Raw genomic sequence first — 23,064 nt, forward strand, 5'->3', positions numbered from 1 at the left:
GAACGGTCTCCATGACCGTGACAGGGCAGACAGTGAGTTCAGGAACGGTCTCCGTGGCCGTGACGGGGCAGACAGTGAATTCAGGAACAGCCTCCGTGGCCGTGACAGGGCAGACCGTGAGTTCAGGAACGGCCTCCGTGGCCGTGACAGGGCAGACCGTGAGTTCAGGAACGGCCTCCGTGGCCGTGACAGGGCAGACCATGAGGTCAGGAACAGGTGCCACCACTTCGGGAGGTTCAGCAGCGGAAGCCGCCACCTCTGGAGGCACTGGAGCAGACTCGTGGACAGGAGAGGCCTCAGGAGCACAGTGTGCAGCCCATACACTCAAAATGGCAACCGCCATAATGGGAAGCACTGAGGTCAGGGGAACAGTCTCTGTAACAGCCAGGGTTGAGGCCCTGGGAATGCCAGCTACTCGCACTGACATCAGTGGTGGGTCCATCACACTGGATATCAGACAGGGAACTCTAAGGACTGACCTTAGATCTCTGGTGACAGCCTCTGGCAGCTCGGCGGCGGCGTGAAGAGACTCTGGCTGAGGAGCCGAGGCGTGAAGTGACTCTGGCTTGACAGCGGAGACGTGAGCAGACTCTGGCTTGACAGCGACGACGTGAGCAGACTCTGGCTTGACAGCGACGACGTGAGCAGACTCTGGCTTGACAGCGACGACGTGAGCAGACTCTGGCTTGACAGCGACGACGTGAGCAGACTCTGGCTTGACAGCGACGACGTGAGCAGACTCTGGCTTGACAGCGACGACGTGAGCAGACTCCGGCTTGACAGCGACGACGTGAGCAGACTCCGGCTTGACAGCGACGACGTGAGCAGACTCCGGCTTGACAGCGACGACGTGAGCAGACTCCGGCTTGACAGCGACGACGTGAGCAGACTCCGGCTTGACAGCGACGACGTGAGCAGACTCTGGCAGATCATCTGAGACTTGATTTGGCGCTTGACTGGCAGCAATGGCATGACGGGGTGTGGTTGTTTCCGCCATTTTGCGATCAGGTTCAGCTGTCGCTGCCATTTTGTAAGGGTGCTCAGGTGCGGCAGTCTTCTCACGAGTGAGTGCGGCGTCGCGTTCCTTCTCCGCAACACCCACAGTAAAATTAGAGTCACACACCACTAGTGCATAGTCCAAAAGATCCCTCAAAGAGTATCTAACCTCTTCTTTGGCTACTATTGACTTAGCTGGTTCATTAAGTCCAAAGCAGAACAAATCCTTGAATAAAAGTTCATCGTAAAGTGAAACCTGATAAATTAATTCACAGAAACGATGAACATAATCCTCTATGGGTAGACTACCTTGTCGCAGATGCAGAAGCTGATCGACTGGGTCCATGATTGAGCTGGGTTCCTCAGAAAAACCGCTGGATCCTTGTATGGCGAAGTCTTCTGTTGTGAACCAGACAGAGGCGTACGGATCCATTTGCAGGTTTTATTAAACAGGTGCAAACAACAACAGAGTCAATACTGAGGGTAAGGCAGAGGCAGAAACGATATCCAGGCAGTGGTCGGGGCAGGCAGAAAACGGTCATAAACGAGATAAACACTCCAAGGTCAGGGTAGCCAAACAGGAACTAGACAGGAGACTGGAAACAGGGAATACGCTTGGAAATGACAGCCGGTGCAAATCAAGACTTCGCAATGAGGTGATAGGGAGAACAGCTTAAATAGACAGAAGTAATGAGAAACACCTGTGTGGGTAATCAATCATGGTATGGGGCATTATGGGAAATGGAGTCCTGTGTGTGTGTGTGTGGTGTGAGAGTCCATATGATGAGTGAGTGACATCTGGTGGCGAGTTAACGGAAGAGCATGGCCAGGATTCGTGACAATTAGACTTAGATCTATAAATATCTATTGTTTTCCAGTATAATTGTGTTCCACTGCTTCTCTGGGGTAGCGCTCAGCTTTCATCAACGAGGAGAAAAAATCCCCTGAAAGTTCATTTAGAGTTTTTTTTACACTTCTGGGCAAGATGCTTTTGTTTACAGATGGGTTTACTCATTTCTCAGAGTTTGGCTGCCAGTTTGGAGGTTTCTCTGGGGTTTTGCACTTCTTAGTTCCTCTCACTCTTCATGTATTTGTGATTTGTGACAAAGATGTTGAACTAATTGGGACCTGAATAAAACTGCTTGGAGTGAACATCTACCAAAGTCAGTCCTGCCTCTTCTAGCACCTCATGGCCGCCACCATCCACTTATCATACAAAACTTCATGACTGGTGATGGCGACTGTTGTTCTTTTCATGGTTGTCACATTGATTCTCTTTATGGAGCTCAGAAAATAAATGTGTTTTGGCATTACGTGTCTTATGGAGGGCAGGGTGGCATCGGCATGTTTGAGCCTCATTGAGTGTCCTCAAACTGTCCACACACAAGGGTGGCTGTAAGCAAAGTCAAGTGGCACATTCAGGGGAAAATAGTGGGAGAATTATACTCTTTCCCGTCAGCTGCTGTGTGTGGGAGTCTTTGAAAAAGAAGAAGAAGAGGAGGAAGAAAAAAGAGCTAAGCCAGCTTTGGGATCGATTAGCATTTGGATAAACCCGATGAGAGACATCTCAAGTGACCAACATTTAAGGCATCCACGCCGCTAGCCTAAACGATGCAACACGGCCCCAATCAATAGCAGTACTGTTTCAGACGCCTTCGGTGCTTTTATCTTTGTATGCACTCTTTAAAACGGCAAGTATCTTAAATGGCAGAGCTTAATTTCCCTCACTCCCAGTGCTTCCATGACAGATGAATGATAGCACTTTTTTTCCTTTGCAATTTTCTCTCATAGCAAAGGCAAGAATGTCAAAAGTAATTGCTAAACAAATCACTTGATGTCAAAGCCAACTTCTTCTCCCACTAGCTTCAAAAGATCTTTTTTTTCTGGTGGAAGAATTACATCAGCTTCAGTTGATTTATAAATAGTATTCTTAGCATGCTGTAACATAAGATGTGTACACCTGGGGAAAGATTAGCCTTCTCTTGGCCGCGGCATGATGTTTGTGTTTATATATGAATAGTTCAATACAATACTAGCGATAGTGGGTTTGGAGGGGAATTAGCTTGTCTGCTACCTACTGTGTCTCATAAAATTTAGCTGTATCTGCTCATGTCATATACATAACCATATCTTTGTTGTTCGATTAAAAACACACATCTACACTTTTGGCAATTTAGACTGAATGCACTGAATGACTGCTGTTTGAATTGCACATCATAATTATCAATAGAAAAAGATGTTTAATACGGATAACTGTATAACAAGTATCTACACGGACCTTGAGAAAACCATATATCGCTTATGTTTTTAAATTGTTTGTAAACGCTAATTCTGGAAATTGATGCAACTGACTGAAGTCTGACTGAGACTTTGTATCCACTATACTATCTTTTTCATACGCTACTCTTATTCTGTTTTATTTTACATTTCAATTTAAAAGAACTGTTTTCTACTTTTTTTCTATATTTAATATTTAATATTCTATTTTGATATTAAGTAAAGTAAAGTAAAGTCGTGACGTATTGTCAAGTATGGTGACCCATACTCGAAATTGGTGCTCTGCGTTTAACCCATCCAAGTGCACACACACAGCAGTGAGTAGTGAACAAATCCACACACACACACACACACCCGGAGCAGTGGGCAGCCATGCTGCAGCGCCCGGGGAGCAATTGGGGGTTCGGTGCCTTGCTCAAGGGCACCTCAGTCGTGGTATTGAGGGTGGAGAGAGCGCTGGACATTCCCTCCCCCCACCTACAATTCCTGCCGGCCGGGGGCTCGAACTCGCAACCTTTCGATTACTAGTCCGACTCTCTAACCATTAGGCCACGACTTCCCCCGACATTAATAAAATAATAGATTTTTTCAGCAGCCATTTCAAGTCAAAATGTCTTCTTATCAGTGTTGGAAACAGTTGTGTGAATAGAACGTTCATAAGAACAGCATTTATTTGAAATAGAAATCCTTTGTAACATTAGAAATGTCTTGACTGTCACTTTTGATCAATTATGTTAAGTTATTTAAAAAAAAAATTGGTTGATGTATTTTGAAATGAAATAACTTGCTCTAGCCGTTAGCACACAAACTCTGGCACATAAAGCTGTGGTGCTCATATGGGTGATGAAAGTCCAGCTTGTGTCATTTCCTGATCTCATCCTCTGTTCTTCCCATCGTTTTAATAAAACAGCAACATGACCAGGAAAAACACTCTGACTAAGACAAAAGGATGAAATGAAGACGCAGGGACCCGGCACATTGATTTGTGTTGTGTAGAAATGGCCTGGTCTGGCTAAGAGTGAAAATTCCCCTGAAGGCCTGCAGATGTGTCTCTTCCTCTTTCGTCTGGTTAGTCTTGTTTTAGCCAGTCACTGGACTGACATCGTCATTCTGGTGTGTTTATGGATGCCTCGAATGTTTTAGTCTGGGTGTTGTGTTTGGACGAGGCCTGTGTCGGGGTGTTTGCGCTGTTGCACTACACGCCAGATTAAATACAGCAGTTTTCTCATCAACTGCTCCTTGCGCACTATTGAATGTATGTGTGTTTGTTTTTGTATTCCATAAACAAGTCAATGACAAAAATCTCTATACAGAATGACATGATTGCAAACCTTTCATTATGGATGTCCAATATAAAGTTGCTACTATGAACTAAAACTGGGGTGCAATTTGTTCTGTCAAGTCAAAGGTCTGGCGGTGCAAAACTATACCAATAATTCATAGATCATTAATCGAATTTGTCTCAGAGTCACATACTTGGCTACAAAGAATCGTTTTATATTTTTGGATCCTTCTTAAATGTTCTTTCTTCTCTAAAGCAGGTTCCTTTAAAGCAGAGGCCGTGGAAAGTGTGTGTGTCTTCTGACAGAGGAAGTTGGTTCTCTAGAGAGGCTCTTGTCACTGGCTCCTGTTTGTCTGTGAGCATGCTCACACACACATACAAATAAACAAGCCCAGCTGGATTTCGGAAGAGACACAATCTGCCCATTTCTGCTTAATCCAGTGCGTGGGAAACGAACCAAACCTCTCTCACCAGCACACGTCTCTCTTGATCAGCCATTCTTAAAGTGATACTTCTGCATGTGTGTGTGTGTGTGGAGCAGACAAGCAAGCATGTGTTTATGTTGGTCACGTCCTTGAGCTCCACCCTAAATGTGAGACCTCTACCTAATGTCCATCATGCGGAAGGTCAGCTGACTATTCACAGCATCCGACTCTGACCCGCTGACACACAGGCCTGCTGTAGCACAGTGTGGGCCTTTGTCCATTGACTTCAACATCTGCTCTCACACCCAGCCACTCGCTCGCCCTCCAACACACATACTTCACGTTTGAAATTGAGTCATTTGGTGACCATCGCCATTTATACAGCCATGTGAGGATGATGGGACCAAAGCAATTAACTTAAACGCTCTGCTAAACTTAAACCTTTTGGAAGATGATATTTTAACATGCCGTTCAGGTCATAATGACCGTAACACTGTGTCCTAACCAGAAACAAACAGACAGCAAAAATGTTTTGTAATATAGCAAAATCTTCTTGTGAAATCTTGATGATATTGAAGACAGGATTTTGAAAGATTATTGGAATGTTTTTCAAGAAAATATCATTTCAGTCTTTCTACTTAAACATTCCACATTTAATTCAGTTTGTTGTTTTGTAAACAATTTTTCATTCAGAAATTGCTGGTAAATTTAAAAAATAATTATAAAGTAAACCCCAGATTTTGTTTCAGCCCAAATAATCAAAATAATTTTCTGTCTCCATCAGAAAAACTATATACTTGGTATATTAGATGATGACACTACTTGTGTCATGTGCTATCATTTTCATAATTTATGTCAAAGTATCAAGGACATCATTATTTTTATGATTTTTCTTGTGAAATTTGATGGATTTGTCATAAAATATGTGTCTGGGCCCGATTTACTAAACAGGGCAAATTAGTGCGAGAGTGCAATTCCAAAACAGCGTCGATGAGTGTGGAAATTTATGCGGGTTATTTACTAACAACGCACAAATGAAAGAACACTGACGCAACATCTCATTTACATATCGACCAACTTAATAGCCTATCAAGCGCAGCGCAAATTAGAGCAGTCGCAAAAAAAGAAATAAAGAAGCCACAGTATGTTGAAAAGAACCAGAGACCAAAAAATGAAGCTAGAATTTGCAAGAAGTTTTGATAGACTTAGTATTGCTTGACTCCTAGTTCCAAGTCGTCTTTTATATCCTGAAGTAAATTAAAAATGACATGGATTAGCAAATTATATTTTCGTGTGCTTCTTGCATTCCAAATAAATTTAATACATTTGCATATTCTACAAATGCATATTCTTTTTTTTTTCTTTTTTTTCTTTTTTTTTTTTATATTATGTTTATTGGGTTTTTCAAGTTAAACACAACATACAAGATACAGAATAATCTAAATATATAATTCCCATATAGACTACCCTATAACATACCCCAGACCTCCATCCCATAGTGCCACAAATAAACCATAAATACAATCAAACAAGAAAACAGAGATAATTAGATGGTATCTCATTCTGTCCTGTTATGCCCAAATAAGAAAGGAAACTACCCCAGAATTTGACAAACAAATCTTGCCTTTTTTTCAAACGAAATGAAATATAGGTATATAAGATGATACTTCTTTGATCCACATAGAAGTAGAAGGTGGTTTGGAATCTTTCCATCTCAAAGTTATACATTTTATGGCCGCTAAGAGGGCAAATCTCAAATTAAGCCCTTGTTGATCGAGTAATGTGATGTCCCCTAAAAGAGTACATCTAGGCTCTCTAGGCACATTAGTGCCAGCAACTGTGGCAATGATCTCTAAGACCTCTTTCCAATATACTTCCAAGTCAGGACAAGACTACAAATGCATAGTCAATAAGATGAGTTGCAAAAATAACTGTCCACGCCTTTTCAGCGCTAATTTTCCACTCTTTAGTAAATCCTGACAGTTTTTTTTTTTTTTTTTTTTTTTTTTTAAGCCAAATGAAGGTCAGTGTTTTTTTTGTTTTTTTTTAAAGCCAAATGAAGGTTTGAGCTGGCACAAGCTCAGAGTAAATCTGTCCCTTAGTTGGTTAATTTTAGTTTTTCTTGTTTCAGCTTATTTTGTTTTCTTCCTTCCTTCCTTTCTCAACTTCCACAATCACTCTCACCTGGATCACCCCTGTTTGATGTTTATTATACATGAGGAGTGAGTTTTGGTGCAGTGAGTTCTCAGGTTGGCCTGTAAATGCAGAGATAGAAACCAAACAACCAACAAAATATAGAGTTGCTATGTTGTATCTGGTTTGGATGCAGTGTAAATACCTGTGCCATATCAGGTCAGAGGTCATGTTATGAACTGAGTGTTTCAGACGCTCCTTCCAGGTGTGTATCGTCTCACATTAGATGTCAGTGTTTGTTTATACTGCCTCAGTTTAGCAACAGGTCATCTGAGTGTCATTGTGTCAGCTCTCTCCTGCCCAGTTTAAACAGCTAAAATTAGATTACTTAAACAGGTGATATGGGATGGGGCCAAGCACTGAGCTCACCCTTTTCACAGTGCAATCCAGTTCGATCAGTATGGAAAAAAGGACTTATTGTGCCCTCATACTGACCAATAAGAAGATTCAGCAGGCTTTATAGCAGAGAGGCAGAGGCATGGGCTGGGGGCAGATAAGAAGATAGAGGACGAAATATGGGTTCCGCAAATGTCTGCGTTCAGCAGAAACAAATCTTCTGATTTATTTGATATGAATTCCCACGCTCAATAAGATAAATTTCTATGGGAAGGCATTTATCTGAAAGCGCTTGACATCGTGCTGGAGATATAACTGCGGTAACCACGTACTCACAAAGTGGGGCTAAGAGTGTGAGCTTGTGACTAGTAAGCCAGTTTAACACAGTTTAGAGTAGATTTACATGTTATTGATTATAATTAATACTAAATACTAATTTAATACACACTAAAGCAATCTGACCATCAATCAGTCTATCAATCGATCAGTCGGCATCAATGTCAGAAACAACCAATGTTTATACCCTGGCACTGATTGTAATATATATATATATATATATATATATATATTAGTAGTCATATAATTTGTTGTCTAAACTGTGGTCTTTTTATAAAGAAGATACTTTGCAGATTATTGCTGGCATGAAAAAAAAAGATTATATAAACGTAATAGAAGTTTAAGTTTTTTATTATTATGAAAAATACAATTTTTTACTTTTTTGTGAAATAAATATTTTCCAAATATGTTCTACTCTGAAACTGTATGAAAATAAAAACCATAAATCTAAACAAGTTGTTTTGCAAATTTGAAGTTGATATCTCAAAAAATAAGCTTTCAGTATGATTTTGTTTGAGCGCAATAAAAATACCATTCCAGTGTCGTGAAATAAATTCAGTAAAAAATGTCTGAACAGCTCCAGAGGGTTAATGGTACATTTATTTGCATTTTATTCCCCCACATTTTAAATATTTTAAATAGCCTCAAACCTGTTGATTTTCTGAAACTGGTATATGTTTGCTGTGTGTTAATTGTTACCATCTCATTGCAGGATTTCTAAAAACATCCCCACCACTAAAGATGTAGAGCCTCTGTTGGAGATCGATGGTGATATTCGTAGTTTTGAGGTGTTTCTCTCATCGCACACCCCTGTTCTCACCGCTCGTGATGTGGAGATGTTCCTACCTTGTACTGTCAACCTGGATCCCAAACTAAGGGAGATCATCGCAGGTACAGACCCACACAAACACATTTGTCTTGCTATAAATGAAGGACATTGTTTTAATATAAAGCTAGACTTCCTACAAACGTACCAAAACTTAACTACATAAACACTAACTAGAACTTTTTCCGGTGACATAACACTTATTGACAAAATGTTATATTTATAGGAATGTATAGCTTGATGCTTTTTATAGTGTGTATATATTAATTAATTCATATACAGAAGATACATTTTTATATTTTGAGAACGTCTCCTGGCTTTTCTTAGATTTAGCTATTTGTGTCCCTAATTATAGATAAGTAAATGCACACACGGTGCTAAATATATTGCTGTGGATTTCTCTAAATCATTGCAAATATGAGAGATGATATTATCTCACCACATGATAATGGTCAGCTGCGCCGTGCTTTGAGACAGCAGACGTTGCTTGGTGCAATGTGACAATGGACTGTGCAATAAAGGTTCCTTTGTGAACCAAGAGAGATGAGTAAGGTCTCCATTGTGTTCACCTCAGGAAATGAAACATCACTGAAGCCCGATGAGCTGCTCGTTTTCTGAGTCACCCAGCCAGTCTTATTTGGTCTAGCTGGGTGACTCAGAAATATTATTTCCAACGAAACAAATTCTGACGTATGTTTCAGCCCTTGAGGCTTTGGCGCTAAAGCGAACGTGGATTTTATTGGGAGCCACGTTTATTTCTTCCAGGTGCGTTTGCGATTCGCTGCTTCTGTTGGGAAAAATCTGTTTTACAAAGGGAATCAAACCACAGAGACCTTTCTTTTCTCACATGTAACTTACTATAAATGCTTCATTTGGCTAAAGTCGACTGAGTGGGAGGATTTGAATGCCTTTAAAGTGCTGGCCAAGATTCGGATCTAACTTTCTCCTACTCTCTCTCTCTCTCTCTCTCTCTCTCTCTCTCTCTCTCTCTCTCTCTCTCTCTCTGTGTTTTTCCTTCCTCGCTTCAGATGTACGAGATGCACGAGAGCAGATGCACCTTGGAGGAGCCAGCTATCCCACACTGCCCCTGCAAGATGCTTCGGTACGGCCGCATTTCACATTTGGGCAGCACTCTTTGGCCTGCTCTCCCACAGGCTCTTTCCCTGGCTCTTTCCCCCCTGCTGGAGTGCTGCCGGCCGCTCAGCCCCATAGCAGCTACTTTAGTGGGCTTACGGGACCCCAACATCCCTTCTACAACCGGGTGAGACATAAGGCAGAGACATTGCCTACTGTGTTCAGCAAAGTGCGCCTGTGTCTACGGAGTTACTTAACATACTTATAAGTATATAGTAAAATAGGTTCAGGAATAAAATTGGCCACCTGGCACATTAAAAATAAAAAAATAAATAAATGTTGTTGTTGTGCTATTATTATTATTATTAATAATAATAATAATAATAATATTTCATAAAATATCATCCTGCTAATAATATTAATGTAGTATTAATAAATTATTATTAGTCAGTAGTCAATGTTAAGAATATTTGTTTTAATATTTAATATTTTATCATATTCAGCTTTAATAATAATAATAATAACAATATTAATAATAATTTATAAAATGTTATGTTGCTAATAATATTAATATACTATTCATAAATTATTATTATTGGTCAGTAGCAGAAATAAAATTAATAATTATAATCTTACTACTGCTATTAATAATATTTTTAGTAGTATATTATTAGTATTATTAGTAGTAAATATATAAATATTATTATACAGTCCTGGCCACAAATATCGGCACCCTTGGTAAATATGATCAAAAAATGCTGTGAAAATTAATCTGCATTGTTAATCCTTTTGATCTTTTATTTAAAAAATTCACCAAAATCTAACCTTTCGTTGGATAATAAGATTTTAAAATGGGGGGGAAATATCATTATGAAATAAATGTTTTTCTCTAATACACATTGGCCACAATTAACGGCACCCTTTTACTCAATACTTTTTGAAACCTCCATTTGCCAGTTTAACAGCTCTAAATTTTCTCCTATAATGCCTGATGAGGTTAGAGAACACCTGACAAGAGATCAGAGACCATTCCTTCATCCAGAATCACTCCAGACCCTTTAGATTCACAGCTCCATGACGGTGCTTCTTCTCTTCAGTTCACCTCACTCATTTTCCACAAGGTTCAGGTCCGAGGACTGGAATGGCCATAGCAGAAGCTTGGTTTTGTGCTCAGTGACCCATTTTTGTGTTGTTTTTGAGGTTTGTGTTTGGATTGTCAGGGCTCGCAAAATCGCTAGGCCGACGTCCCGGGGCTATTGTGTTTTCCAGTCGGGCTACCAAAATGTATCACTGCCCTGTCCGACGGGCTACCTTAAATACAGGGCTCCCACGCAGTGTTCCCTCTAAGCTGAGCGCGCAAAAAATACAGTATAAAAAAATAAAAAAAGCAGTACAACTGTTTCCAACATTGATTAAAAATCAGCATATTAGAATGATTTCTAAAGGATCATGTGACTCTGAAAATACTGCTTTGCTTCACAGGAATTAATTAAATTTTAAAGTATATTAAAATAGAAAACATTTATTTTAAATTGCAATAATATTTCACAATATTATTTTGTGAAATAATATTCAGTATTTTTTATCAAATAGATACAGCCTTGATGAGCATAAGAAACTTCTTTAAAAAAATGTATTGATCCAAACTTTTGAACTGCAGTGTATTGTACAGTAAAAATGTTTTCTCAGGTAACCTAAAATGTACATCATTTAGTTACATCAAGGGTCAAATCAAATATAAATAGCACTTTTTTGTGTGCGTGCTGTACAGGTCTGGTATAAAGAATGCTTTTGCTCAGGTGCCCGAAATGTCCACCCAAAAGAGAAAAGTTTTGCTCAGCAAGAAACAAAAGTAGAGGGAACATTGTTCCCATGGGTCCTTAAATTTGATACAATTAAACTGAAGAGTTTTTAAGGCCTTAGACAGTTTTAAATACGTTAAAATGTATAAGAAATTATTTTTCAAATTGCCTTAAATAGATTTTTAAGAATTCTGCAGATACCTTGTAAATAGTAAAATAAAACTCTTTCCTTGATATTCGTTGATATTTGTGTATTGAAAATGTTTTTGATTGACATTTATGGTCTTTATTTTATTTGGGCTAGTTAAATTAATTTTCGGGCTACCAAAATCGGAAGAGTACTGAATCTGAAGGGCTACCAGGGATTTAGAAATTTTGTGAGCCCTGATTATTGTACGGTTGGAAGATCCAAACATGGCCCATTATAAGATTTCTAACAGAGTCAGTCACTTATTGATATTTTATCTGTTGGTATTTGATAGAATCCATGATGTCATGTGTCTAAACAAGATGTCCAGGCCCTCCAGCAGAAATATAGGTCCACAACATCAAAAATACAGCAGTATATTTCATTGTACACATGAGTACTTTTTATCCCTGTGTTCACCAAACCCATCTTGAGTGTTTGCTGCTAAAAAGCTCATTTTTTAGTTTCATCTGACCATAGAAGCCAGTCATGTTTGAAGTTCCAGTCGTGTCTGATAACTGAATATGCTGGAGTTTGTTTTTGGATGAGCAAGGAGAATTTTTCTTGAAACCCTCCCAAACAACATGTGGTGATGTAGGTGCTGTTTGACAATTTTTTTTTTTTTTAAGGTTTTCTGACCCCGAGACTCAACTATTTTCTGCAATTCTCCAGCTGTGGTCCTTGGAGAGTCTTTAGTCTCTCAAACTCTCCTCCTCACCATGCATTAGGGCAATGTAGACACACATCCTCTTCCAGGCAGTTTCGTAACATTTTCTGTTGATTAGAAATTCTTAATAATTGCCCTGATGGTGGAAATGGGAATTTTCACTGCTCTAGCGCTTTTCTTAAAGCCACTTCACTAATTTTTGAAGCTCAATTATCTTTTGCTGAATATCAGAAATATATTCTTTGGTTTTTCTAATTAAGGACATTATTAACTGTCTTTAATTTTGAAAGCTGAAGCTCGCGATTATGGAAAGGAGCATTACATTTCTGACACTGCTTGTGGTTTTCGGCCAATCACAATGCACTGTGCCAGTTAGCCAATCAGAGCAGACTGCGCTCGTCGGAAGGAGGGACTTTGTAGAAAACGAAGCGTTTGAGAGAGGCAGGGCACAGAGGACCTACAATAATGTACAGTATTTGAAAAATAATGTGTTTTTTGAACATTAAAGCATGTCAACATGTTCTGATACACCAAATACACAAAATAATGATCTTTTGAAAAAACATCATATGACCCCTTTAAGGGAATTTGGGCTTTGTTTTCCCTCCTATTTATATTTCTGTGAAACAGGAAGCCATGGCTGGATAATTTCATGTTCATAATCACCCTGGAGTGCTCAAAATTGTGAATATGAATGGGAATATACTTCAGAGATATTTTACTCATAAGAATTGCTAGGGGTGCCAATGATTGTGTCCAACGTGTATTTGAGAAAAACATTTACTTCATAATGATATTTCCCCCCATTTTAAATTCTTATTATCCAATGAAAGGTTAGATTTTTGTGAATTTTTTAAATAAAAGATCAAAAGGATTAACAATGCAGATTAATTTTCAAAGCCTCCTTTGATCATATTTACCAAGGGTGCCGATATTTTTGGCCATGACTGTATATAGAATCATATTCTATCATATTTGATCATATCGTAGCTTAATAATAATAATAATAAATAATTTGATTATTAGTTGTTAGTAGTAGAAGTATGATTAATAATAATAATAATTATTATTATTATTATTTATTTTATAATATAATCAACTTAATAATAATAATAATAATAATAATAATAAAATTAAGTAGTTGTAGTAATATTATTCATAATAATCATATTAATTTTACTTTTAATTACTACTACTGCTACTTACTACTAATAACTAAAGGATTATTATGATTATTATTAGACATTTTAGACACATTACATATTATGTTTGTGACTTTGTATAAAGTTGCATATGGGCTCAGGTATGACAATATGTACAACATATACACACAGTTATCTGTATATATGTTTTTTTTGTACTCGTTTTGTTTCTTGTGAGGATTGTGCTTGTTTATTATTTGGATGTTTTGATTTTATGTAAAAGCCTTACCAGTTACGAGGGCTGGAAACTAGCTTTATGCTATATGCCCTATGTATATACGGCAGCGGTTGTCTGTGTGTAACAATGCCTAGTGTAATGTCCCTGTTAAATAAACAAACAAATAAAAATAAATCGACTGAATAATTAGTAAAATAGAATAATTAAAATTAGTAGTAGTAGTAGTAATAATAATAATAATAATAGTAATAATTGTTCCACTGCCACTAATAATAGTATTAATTTTCAATGTATACATATATAGCCCAGCCCCAATAAATCTGTTTTTAGGCTGTAATGTGTGTTTGACCTCTCATTGAATGCCTGAAGTGGCGTTGACCCTTGCTTGACCCTCATTCATCAGATTCCTGAGTATTTGTCTGTTTTCTCCACCTCTATAGCCTTACTTCCCTCATTATGTTTATCACCTGCCCCGACATTACCCTGGCAGCCCCCATTACGCCCCCTCATGCCCTGCAACTAAACTCCATAAGGACCCCAGTCTGGGACTAGTAAGTACATAACGCCTCAAAGTAACTTTTTTCATTTCCTCCTCACTTAGTTTTAGTCGTAACGGTACGGTAGCTGTTTAATTCTATGTATGTACATGTAAACTTTTTATGATTGGCTAACATTTTTGCATGGGAAGGGAGTAATTATCTCTCTGCCACTATACAATCTGATATTTTAATATCTTATGGTTATGACATTATAACCATATGATTTCTGCCTGGTTAGTCTGTCTACTTTGTAGATTGAACTTTTAACTTCTAAAAGAGCCTGGAAACTCTTGTTTTCAATAACATTTCCGCTTAAAGACCTGATGGAGTTTCTATAATTCATAGAAGTTGAAGGAAAACCCTCATAAATCATGCCAATCTCTATGTCAGTCCTCTCCCCGTCCTGTCCATACTAAAGTTGTGTGTTCTGTAACTCTGGTTCTTCCTCTTTCCTCCATACTGTCTCCCTCCATCAGGATGTAATCAGAGAGGACTCCAGTGAGGGTCTTCCCTCTCCCACATCCCCCTCTATGGTAACTTTAGCAGTGTGTATGTCTGTGTTTATATCTGTGCATAAAAGATGCAGTAGAGCCTTTTATTGCCTGCAAACACACACACACACACACACACACACACACACACACACACACACATACATACACTTATGATGCTAGTGGCATGTTAAACTTATTTAGCTGTCCAGTCTCTGCCTGCACTACTTAAACCTTAAAGCTTAATGTACGGCTAATAAACAAATCTCAAAGTTCAAAGAACTTATTGCTGGACCTCATAATTTTCCTTTTCCCCTCTTGACTTTTTAATGCATATTTGACCTTGAAACAGAATTAAAGGGATAGTTCACCCAAAAATGAAACACATGTAATTAATTACTCAACCTCATGTCGTTCCAAACTACTAAGACCTTTGTTCATCTTCAGAACACAAATTAAGATATTTTTGATTAAATCCAAAAGCTTTCTGACCCTCCATAGACGGCAACACAACTGACACATTCAAGGCCCAGAAAGGTAGTAAGTACTTGGTTAAAATAGTCATAAAATAGTCGATATCAGTGGTTCAACCGTAATTTTAGGAAGCTAATGTAAAAAATGACAGAATTTTAATTTTTGGGTGAACAATCCCTTTAAGTCTATTGAATATATCAACAAAATCAATTAGTAAACAAGTCAGGTGGTGCAGTGAATGAAGCCATATCTCATTGAAGAGCATATATATATATATATATATATGTATGTGCATCTAAAAAAAATTTGGATATCGTGAAAAAGTTTTTTTTTTATTGTAACTTATTTCAAAAAGTGAAGCTTTCATATATTCTAGGTTCATTACATGTGAAGTAAAGTATTTCAAAAGTTTTTTTTGGTTTTAAATTTGATTATTAGAGCTTACAGTATCTAAAAATATTACAATATTTACATTTGAGCTTCATTAAATGACCATCCCTACAGTATAAATTCCGGTTATCTCTTGTTCTTTGAAACCACAATAATGAGGAAGACTGCTGACTCGGCAGTGGTCCAGAAGACAATCATTAGGTGCGTTTACATGGAGCATTGTAATCGGTTTAAAAGTCCAATCCGAATAAAAATGCTCCATATAAACACCTCAATCGGAATAAAAATGCCCAAACCGAATGAAACTGTAATCGGTAACAAAATTAAAATTCTACTATGTAAACGAGTTAAACCGATTACTTTGCATCTACGTCATCACGTCAAGAGGTCGGGTCATCAGAATGTGAATGCAATGTTGGCAACGCAGTACATTCTGTGATCTGGGGACACCGACACTACAGTAGAGACTGGGTAATAGTGGAGGTATAAAGTTAAATTTTTAATTATACAGTTAAAAACACATTAGAATGGAGAACGCTTGTTGTGTTACGGACTATCTGCTCTCATGTCCGGAGTAAAAAATCTGCTTCAATTTATACGTGCTCACGCCATGAATACTGTACGGAAATACGTTTGTTATGTGTGATATAGCTCATTGCGATCACTCCCTGTGTTCATAAAGCAACGCTCCTTTGATTCATTGTTCAGTAACTCTTGGTAAGAAATTGTGTATTTGTTCCATTTAAGTAGCCTGCAGTAAAACTTTGTTGTATCAGAGTACAATTAATTTCAGAGCTGCATTACAGAGGGGTGTATGATTTCTATGATCGCGTTCTGGCCATATGACTGAGCGCTTGAATGAACGCAAGGGATTCAAATATTAGCCGTTTATTCTAAGCAAGTGCAAGCAGCTATTAAAATATTAACGTAAATATGAGCGTTTTTTCCTCTGCTGACTTGTTTTTGTTGTCACTGTAGGCTATTAGCGTATCCTAAAATCGAAAGCACAGGCACATGTAAACACCATATCGTATTAGATAACGTCTCATGTAAACAGTCCACCGAATCTTTGAATCGGAATGATTTTAATCGGGATGACAAAAAAGTGTACATGTAAACGTGGCTAGTGACACCCTCCACAAGAGTGTAAGCCACAGAAGCTCATTACTGAAAGGGGTGGCTGTTCACAGAGTGCTGTATCAAAGCAAATTAAATGCAAAGTTGACTGGAAGGAAGAAATTGGGTAGGAAAAGGTGCACAAGCAACAGGGATGACCGCAAGCTTGAGAATACTGTCAAGCAAAGCTGATTCAAACACTTGGGAGAGCTTCACAAGGAGTGGACTGAAGCTGGAGTCAGTGCATCAAGAGTCACCACGCTCAGACGTCTTCAGGAAAAGGGCTACCAAGCCACGTCTGAAACAGAGACAACGTCAGAAGCATCTTACCTGGGCTGTGGAGAAAAAGAACTGGACTGTTGCTCAGTGGTCCAAAGACCTCTATTCAGAGAAAAGTAAATTTTGCATTTCATTTGGAAATCAAGGTCTGGAGTCTTGGAGGAAGAGTGGAGAGGCACAGAATCCAAGCTGCTTGAAGTCCAGTGTAAAGTTTCCGAAGTCAGTGATGATTTGGGGTGCCGTGACGTCTGTTGGTGTTGGTCCACTGTGCTATATCAAATCCAAAGTCAATGCAGCTGTCTACCAAGAGATTTTGGAGCACTTTATGCTTCCATCTGCTGACAAGCTTTATGGAGATGCTGAATTCCTTTTGCAGCAGGACTTCTGCACCTGCCCACACTGCCAAAACCACTTCCAAGTTTTTGCTGACCATGATATTACTGTGCTTGATTGGCCAGCCAACATGCTTGACCTGAACCCCATATGGAATCTATGGGATACTTTCAAGAGAAAGATGAGAAACAGACGATCCGAACAATACAGACGAACTGAAGGCTCAATAGTGCCTCAGCAGAGCCACAAGCTGATCGCTTCCATGCCACACCTCACTGATGCTGGAGTTTTTGTGCTAAAGGAGCCCCGACCAAGTATTGAGTGCATAAATTAACATACTTTAAAGAACTTGATTGATCTTAGGAAATATTCTAATATTTTGAGAGTGCCAATAAGAGTGCCAATAATTCTGACCAGGACTGTGTGTACATACATACATACATAAATACATACATACATATAATTTTTTTTCTAGATTTATATGGAATTTTAAATCTCACGTCTTTTCACATATTTATTTAAAGTAGTTAAAAATAAAACCTTTCCTTTTTTCAACTTTCTGTAAGAATCCTGAAAAAATATTTTAAACAAAAATATTAAGCAGCACAACTGCTTTTCAACATTGACAATGATAAGAAATGTTTCTTGATAACCAAATCAAAGCATATTAGAATGATTTTTGAAGGATCATGTGACGCTGATGACTGGAGTAACGGCTGCTGAAATTTCAGCATTGCAATCACAGAAATAAATTACATTTTAAAATACATTAAAATTAAAAGGGACAATTTTAAATTGTAATTATATTTCACAATATTTTCTGGTCAAATAAATACAGCCATTTATAGCATAAGTGACTTCTTTCATTCAAAAACATTAAAAAAATCTCACCCCAACTAACTCCAAACTAAATTTCTGAATCAAATGAACATTTATTTTAAACAATATATCAATTAAATTCAATACAAACTTTTTTAAATTGTAAAATTTGCAATATCCATTGTCTGTGGGCTGTTGAAATGATGTTTCTGTAGCCAAACTGGCCACAGCTATCTTCTGATGCCACTAATCTTTAAAATGGCCAAATATCTGATACTGACATTGAAATCATAATTATCTCAGATTAGACTATTATACTGATGCTCACTGACTTATCATTCATCCCAATTTATCCTCCCTAAAACTATCTATTTACACATCTCTCAGTTCCAACATATTCTCTGTTCCTGCACTTCTGTCCTTCTTCCCTATTGTCATTGCTTGAGTCAAGCCCTGCCGCTGGTTTCTCTTCTCATATTCTGCCCTCCTTCCTTCAGCCCTGTTGTTTTGCTCTTTCATGCCTCAGTCATTTGATCCGCTCTCTGGTCTGTCCCCCCATCGCTGCTTTGTTCTGCGTGGTGTGAAACGCTGCTGCTATCTGAGGCTGGCTGGATTAGCATCAGCAGTACTGGGACGGTGCGCTGAATGAGGCCGCTCTTATCAGCACAGCGAGCAGCTTCCTTCAGCGAACACGTCTGTTTCCTCCTCCCCGGCCCCTGATGCTAATTACACTCTTATCACCTGGCTCGAACACTCGCCCATCATAGTGGGGCCGTTTTGGATTTAAACAACTTCTTCTCGGCATGGAGTCGTGAAAAGTCCTCTCAGTTTCTACTATTATTCTTTTATGTGTTTTTTCTGTTCGAAACTCCTTGCTAGTCCATCCTTTCTCCAAAATGTTGTTCTTTTGATTCACCCCATCTGAAGTTCTTTGTTCGATTGGCTTGTTAAAATCATTACTGTGAAATCCATGCAGGTCGGATGCTATGAGACAAGCATCTGTCATAAATGATGTTATTGTGTGTATATTTGATTGATTGCTGATTGAAGCAAGTGACCTAATCCCTCCTTTCCTCTCATCCTCTCTCCCTTTCTCAATCCCAGTTAAAATCTCAGCCCTTCAGAATGAAGCAGGTACAAACATTTAAACCCTTCCGTTTTCTCTTATTATCTGTGTTATTTTCAGGGCTTCTGCTCATTTTGGCTTGTTTCACTTAAAACCAGGACAAAATGAACAGCCAGTTCTGTCATTGTGAAATTTCTGTTCAGATACACTGTGGCCAAAAGTATGTGTACAACTGAACATCACAGGCTGTCCAGCTCCAGAAAGGACAATAACAACTTCCCTGCAACCTGTACGCTATATTTGAAGTCCTCAGAAGCCATATGATAATTTATGTGAGGAACAGATTGAAATTTAAGCTGTTGTTTAACTAAAATTTGTCAACTTTATTCTCCATTTTATATATATATCCAGACATATATCCGGTGTTTCAAATTTAATTTTGATGTCCACTTGTTTGAATCTGAATGCAAATGAGTTTTTAGAGAACAGGGGAATATTAGCCGTGACTATAGTAATATTTATTCAAAGGCTTCTCCTGGTTGGCTGATTCTTTTACAGTTTTCTGCAGTTTCATCCAATTTGCTCTCAAGGCACTGATTTACTTTTATTTCTTGTATGTTTTCTTATTAAACATGCCTGCTGCTGATGAATAGAACTTACAAATATTTTAGGTGAAAAAAAGCTGTCAAGCTTGGCTGAGAATCCACACCTCATTTTTGAACAAAGAATCATGGACATATTTGATATTTTTTGATTGCTCATCACAGTAGTTGTTTCCAAAGTAGACTGACCTAGATATAGATAAAAGGTCCAGTCATCATCATATGAAGAACACACCAGTCACACTTAAGTTTGGAAACCAGTTCTCAATATTAACTATTAACTACAATTTTTGCCTCGATAAACGGTTGGTAAAATAGTAATTAAGTTGAGGTATGGGGGTAGGTCATGCAGAAAAATAAATTAACAGCCAATATGCTAGTAATATGCATGCTAATAAGCAACTAGTTAATAGAGAGAATTAGTCTTTAAAATGAAGTGTTACCAACATGCTTGTATAATGTTAATGCCGAGTCATTTATTAAATTAACTATGGCCTCAAATTATTAAAGTGAGCAACTTCATGAAAGTAAACTAATATAATGTAACTAAATTTCAATTATATTATTGATACAGGATTGTTGTATTAAGTGGGCTGAGCACAATAAAAATAATAATAATGGCATCTATTGTTCCATAAAGAACCAAAATAAAGGTTCCAAAAGGTGGCCATAGAAGAACCATTTTTCAGTGAACTGTTCTTAATAGAATATTAGGGTGAAGAACAAGAAGGAAAGAGAGAAAGAAAGAAAGAAAATGTTGCAACCCCCAAAAGGGTCACTACAATTAAGGAGAATACGAGTGCATTTGCATTGAAAAAACATTTACATTTATTTAACCGTCAGACCTAAAATGGATCATTATTGAATCCGACTCGATCCAGAGAGACAGGGTACAAAGGAACGGAGAACCGTCACTGGATCCAACCAAGAGCACTCTCAATCCATCAAGCAAAGAGATGTTTTATAGAGAAAGAACCACCTGCGCGCCGGTTTTCCCAATCACGCAGCAATCAGCCGAACACCTGCAAAGACACAGATGCATACCCACACACCCAGACAAGAAACGACCGAAAGTGTCGTCAGAAAGAAAGAAAGTGGGGGAAAAAAAGAAAGAAAGAGAGAACTTTCCAATATAAATAACATAGAACACTCAAAAAAAATTATAGGTTCTTTATTGGCATTGTTTCCAAAAATAATCTTTACAATCCACGGAACCTTTTCATTACACAAAAGGTTCTTTACAGTGGAAAAAGGTTCTTTAGATTATTAAAAAGTTCTTCACACTAATTAAAAATGGATCTTTTAAGAACTGTTCACTGAAAGGTTCTTTGGGGAACCAAATTGGCTCTTCTGTGGAATTACTGCAAAACCCCACTTTTGGAAGCTTTTATTTTTAAGACTGTACGTCATACTAGAAGGGTCTAATGAGATCAGTGCACATGGCAAAGATCAACCATTACAGCTAAACAAACCAGGTCACCACTGACAATCCAGACCAATTTAAAGATCTTGTGGCTGTCTACACTTGACACCTACACATTAGAATTTTACATTAAACATGCATTTTACTCTCCGCAAAGTCTTGTAATGATAGCTCCCATACATGACTTCAACAGACAGAAATTTCCATCATGTATCACGTATTGTTCTTTCACCCATAACTGCTCAGTTCCTTATTCTGTAATGACATTGAATTACTGCCTTGCTTTTTCTTGAGTTGTACTTTTGCATCACATGGCTTTGACAGTGCTTCATGCCTTGCTATTCCAGAATGCATTATGAACTGAAGGAATGAGTAACTAGTTACTCTATGTGTGTGTAGGGCTCTGGTTCTGTGGTTTCTAGTGGATCTCAGGTCCTCCTCAGTTCTCTGAGCATCGATGGTGTATGTGAGAAGCTCAGACAGATCCAGGGCCTGGACTCTAGCATGCTGGAGCAGTATATCAGCACAATCAAAAAGGTATGTTCAGAAGTGTCCTGAAAGGTCCATTGAAAAGCATTCAGTCCATTTAAAGGTTTAGCATTGATTTTACTGTTCGCTTTCACAGTACACTTTGTTGTCCTATTGCTTCTTTAAAGCATTTGAGGTGCAAATCTAATGGGTTTTTATGACAACTGTGAAATATGTTTGAAAAAGTATTGCGAGTTTATATCTCAGAATTCTGAGAAAAAAAGGGCAGAATTGTGAGATAAAAAGTCACAATTACCTTGTTTTATTTTTTATAAACGGGCTTCCATAATACCCCCCCCCAAATTATCAATTAAATCATAATTTAATCATAATACAATTTTAACAATCTGTTGAAGTTATATTCAATTCACTACAGTAACACAAATATGTAACTATTAATTTATTAATAGAAATAATTTTACTAATTAAACTAGCAAAAATTTTAATTGGCAAAACTTTTTTTTTTTTTTTCCTTTTACAAAAAATATGACACTAAAATTTTAATACCAAGGAAATAGGATTATTTGGACTCTTTGCTAATCATGATGGGTAGAAAAGTAAATCAAATTTAATTTTCTCATTGTTTACAACAAATTGTAGTAACAGCAGAAGGCTAAAAATTATTGAAAGAAAATTATAATAAATATTTTTTGGTTTTGTAATAACATAAATAAATGAAATAAATGCAGACACTATTACAATATTTTATTGATCAAAAATATAGTAAAATATTTTGAAACATTATTATAAATTTCAATTTAAAATAATTGATCCTACACATCATTCTAATATGCAGATTTGCTGCTCAAGATACAAAATTATTATCGAATATATTGTGGAAACAGTGATAATTTTTTTAGAATACTTAGACGAATATAAAATGTATAAAAGAGCAGCATTTATTTGAAAACAATCTTCTTTTTTTGTAATAAAGTTAAAGTGTTTGCTGCCATGTTTGATCAATTTAAAGCATTCTTGCAAAATAAAAGCATTAGTTTCTTAAAAAAATAAAATAAATCTTGTCGATGCCAAACTAACTATAAATCAACATTTGGCACAAACTAGCAAAATTTCTTTCTTTCTTTTTTTTTTCTTTAAGTTTTTCTGTTTAATTTTTCTGTTTTTCAGTTGTTTATTGCTAGAAGATAAAAACCACACAATGTGTTTTGAACCGTTTTTGAACATATTTTGGTAACAGAGATGCCAAAGTTATGTAAATTTAA

General features: G+C 37.5%; 1 protein-coding gene across 6 annotated transcripts in view; it reads left to right on the top strand.

Moving 5' to 3' along the window:
• LOC306885887 (kinase D-interacting substrate of 220 kDa B-like) overlaps window positions 1–23,064 on the top strand; it is a 74,720-nt gene that overhangs the window by 38,113 nt on the left and 13,543 nt on the right. For 4 of the 6 annotated variants that reach the window (XM_079442688.1, XM_079442689.1, XM_079442685.1 and 1 more), the window contains 6 exons: window positions 8,558–8,736; window positions 9,700–9,932; window positions 14,222–14,332; window positions 14,797–14,853; window positions 19,327–19,356; window positions 21,713–21,850. In XM_079442688.1, the coding sequence (XP_079298814.1) occupies window positions 8,558–8,736; window positions 9,700–9,932; window positions 14,222–14,332; window positions 14,797–14,853; window positions 19,327–19,356; window positions 21,713–21,850 (748 nt within the window). The remainder of the gene's footprint in view (window positions 1–8,557; window positions 8,737–9,699; window positions 9,933–14,221; window positions 14,333–14,796; window positions 14,854–19,326; window positions 19,357–21,712; window positions 21,851–23,064) is intronic. The other 2 variants (XM_079442686.1, XM_079442687.1) reach the window with 2 other exon arrangements.

The sequence above is a fragment of the Barbus barbus genome (assembly GCF_936440315.1).
Source record: "Barbus barbus genome assembly, chromosome: 20".
Lineage (NCBI taxonomy): Eukaryota > Metazoa > Chordata > Actinopteri > Cypriniformes > Cyprinidae > Barbus > Barbus barbus.